Raw genomic sequence first — 3,310 nt, 5'->3', positions numbered from 1 at the left:
GCTGTTACTTGCTGTGGAGGAGCAATGTGTGTTGGAAGACTAAAACATAACTCAGATATTTATACTTTGGTTAAAGTGGGAGAAGTTGAGATGCAGTGTTCAATCTGTAATCACAATGAAACAAAGAGAGAAACAAAAGCTGTGTTTTTGCAATCGTGGCCTCGTGCAGAATCTTCATTAGTGTTTCTAAAATGCAAACTGTCAAACTAATTGTTAGTGAAAGCATGAGTAGTTGAACATTTCAAGTTTTAGGTTTGACTCCAGCGTTAGAAGCAGAGGTTAAAGTGCTGCATGTCTCCCATCATCATCAAAGACAGTACATCACATGACTAACTGACATGAATTTGATATCTGAAGACAAAAGATGCCCCACTGGAGTAACGTTGTGGCTCTTTGGTGTCTGGTAGCTGCTGCAGTGATTCATCTCCACCAAAGGTTTGAGGAAACAGCTGGACAGCAGCATCAGTTCTCTCCGGATGTTGTTACTCCTGCAGTGGAGGATTCACATCAACATTAATGCTTCTATCAGCTCTCAGATAATCTTCACAGATATCATTCTTCACTGCATCCACTGACGACCTGAAACTCATAAATCTGATCTATGAATTCACACTTTAGTTTGATGTATCATGTGACTTTCTGACGGGTCCTGTGATGTCACACCTAAATATTCATTAAAACAAGTTTTGTTAATGAACATTTATGGTGCAAAATAGAATAAAATATTGAAGCCACAGCATCTTTATTTGAGTTCACTATTCTCGTCTAAATCTTTACTGGAAAGCTGCAAAGACAGAGTAACAAATAGAAAAGGACCTGGAATTATTAGTGGTCATATTGTACAGTAAATATATGTTTGATTTTAGTCCAAAATAATTTTAATCAGTATTACATTAAAACCTCAGTGTCAACTGTTTCCTGTAACTATACTGGATCTCTTGACTTAGAAATTCTGTCAAATCAGAAAAAACAGTTTTTTTAACAAAGACAGACTTTCAGTATATTTATGAGAGTATTATATCAGTATACTGTAGCTAGTTTCAGGAGGAGCAACAGAGAGATTCTTCATACAGTATCTGCACAGTGTTGATGACATGATGAAATACTCACTGTGATCAGTTAAGGACTGCATCTTTGACTGAAGATGGATCAGAGGATAACGAGTCTGAAGCTATAAAAGAAAAACAAGGTGTCAGTAATTCAATTCAAACTATTAACTGCATTTATCTGTACATAGAGAGAGAGAGAGAGAGAGATAAACTGACATAATACTCACACTTTGCAGGCCTGAATCCTGAAATACAGATGAGAGTTTACAATACTTCAAAATTTAAAATGTCACAATTTATGAAAGCAAACAAAGAAAACATTAATACACGTTTTATAGAAACACTATTAATTTCACTGATTTCTGCTTTTATTGCAAAAGGTAAGAGAGTAACTCTTCAGTTGGAGGTCACGTTACTGAACATCAGCCAGGTTACACTGTTATTTGTTTTATTCATTCAGAATAAATATTTTCCTGAAATGTTGCTGAAATATGTTAAAACAATGGAGTTAAAATGGTTTCATGATCAGTAAAAGTATTGTTGTCCTTCACCATTATCTCTTCTTCTCCAGATGAAGACTCCAGTGATGCAGACTGCCAGGAGCAGCAGCAGTCCTACAACACCTCCAATAACAGGACCAGCAGGGAACTCTGAGGGAGAAACTGGAACCAGAACAAAACATTCACAGTGCATCAAGGGCATGCCAATGCATTTTTGGTATTTTCACCTAGCTTTGATTCTACAAGTCTCTGGAACTCTACTGGAGGGATGAACACCCTGGTTTTGCATGTTGTATTTATTTTTTCTGAAATTGTTTTGAAAGTTTAAATTGATTAGATTGGTTTGTTTTAAATACAAAGCAGGAATAAGGGTGTTCGTGTTATTTTAGTGAGATTTATTTGAGTGAGCCATCACCAAAGAAAATGACAGTAATATTAAAGATCATAGGTTCGCTGTGATGTCAACCTTTTCCTGAGCAGGTGGACAGTGGACTGCGCAAAACTCACTTATTCTTGGCACCTAGATTGCAGTGTACTGCTGGATTGGCAACAGCACATCTTCAACTGCACCCTTCCTCCTGTGAGGCACATGGCAACTCACCCAGATACCAGACTGGTGCAGGTGAGGGTATAATTTCAGGTAAATGCCAGTACGCTGGTGGCAAAAGAGAGCCCTTTGTCTCGACCACAGAACTGCATTTTATTGCATCCACTTGTAATTTAAGTAGGTCATGTGCATAATGTAACAAGTAAGAAACATTTATTTCAGTGAGCAGAACAGCAGTTTTGTTTGTTAACCCTGGACTAACCCACAGCTTCAGAATGCTCAGGACTGATAAACTTGTTTTAAACTCATTCAAATTGTATAATCAGAAGCCAGAGTTACCACCACATTTACAGCAAATGACATGTATATATTTTATTGGGCAACAGATGTTTTTAGGGAATAACCATTGCAAAGTCAGTATTCCAGTCTTACCACAGTTGGTTCTGATCACTGTTTTATCCAGTTTGGTGACGATGTCGTCCTTCACACCAGAGAGATGAAACACACATTCATACCTCCTCCAGTCTTCAGGTGTGACTGATGAAAGGTTCAGGTCAACACTCATCTGGAAGGATCCATCGTGGTTGGGGAGGATCTCTCCATGTTCCACGTCCTCATGAAGCTCCTCTCCATCTTTCCTCCAGAACGTCATGGCTCTGTGAGGGTAGAAACCTGTAGCGTGGCAGCTGACTGGAGAGGAGGGAGTCTTCTGGAGGAGAGACACTGATGGAAGGTCTGGAGAGACAAGTGGGTAGGAGTGAGGGAGGGAGATTAGAAACAGAAAAGGCAACAATGGAACTATATCAGGTCAGATGATTCTACCTGTTCTCAGTAGAGAGCTCTTCCCAAGGTCCATATATCTCTTCACTAACTCAGGGCACTGCTGGGTGAGGAAGTTTTTCCACCTTTCATTGAGAGCTCTATCTCTGTCTCGCTTGTGTTTGGTGATGACAGCTTGTGGTTTTGGAGCGATCCATGTCAGTGTCTTCAGGTCAAATGCTATGAAGTCTTCTCCATCATAACCAAACTGAATAAACCCATTAACCTCTCCAGTCTCATCATCCCATTCACAGCCGTTCATCCTCTGGAAGATGTGGACACCTGAGAGAGAGACAGAGTGCAAAGTGAGATCCCACAGAGGGTTACAGGTGGCTGGAGCCTATGTGAGGCTGCATTTTAGAGGTCGAGGAACATGTGGAAGGGTCACCTCTCAT

General features: G+C 39.9%; 1 protein-coding gene across 1 annotated transcript; it reads right to left on the bottom strand.

Moving 5' to 3' along the window:
• Positions 1-1,115: 1,115 nt before the first annotated feature.
• LOC137198611 (major histocompatibility complex class I-related gene protein-like) lies at positions 1,116-3,310 on the bottom strand. Its single transcript, XM_067612461.1, has 6 exons — positions 3,304-3,310; positions 2,919-3,197; positions 2,529-2,831; positions 1,601-1,711; positions 1,277-1,294; positions 1,116-1,171 (listed from the first exon to the last, which is right to left on the bottom strand). The coding sequence occupies exons 1-6, from the start codon at positions 3,308-3,310 to the stop codon at positions 1,116-1,118; spliced, it is 774 nt and encodes a 257-aa protein (XP_067468562.1).

This window comes from Thunnus thynnus, chromosome 15 (genome assembly GCF_963924715.1).
Source record: "Thunnus thynnus chromosome 15, fThuThy2.1, whole genome shotgun sequence".
In the NCBI taxonomy this organism is placed as follows: Eukaryota; Metazoa; Chordata; class Actinopteri; order Scombriformes; family Scombridae; genus Thunnus; species Thunnus thynnus.
Note: the sequence above shows the minus strand (reverse complement) of the source record. Positions and strands in the feature narration are given on the sequence as shown.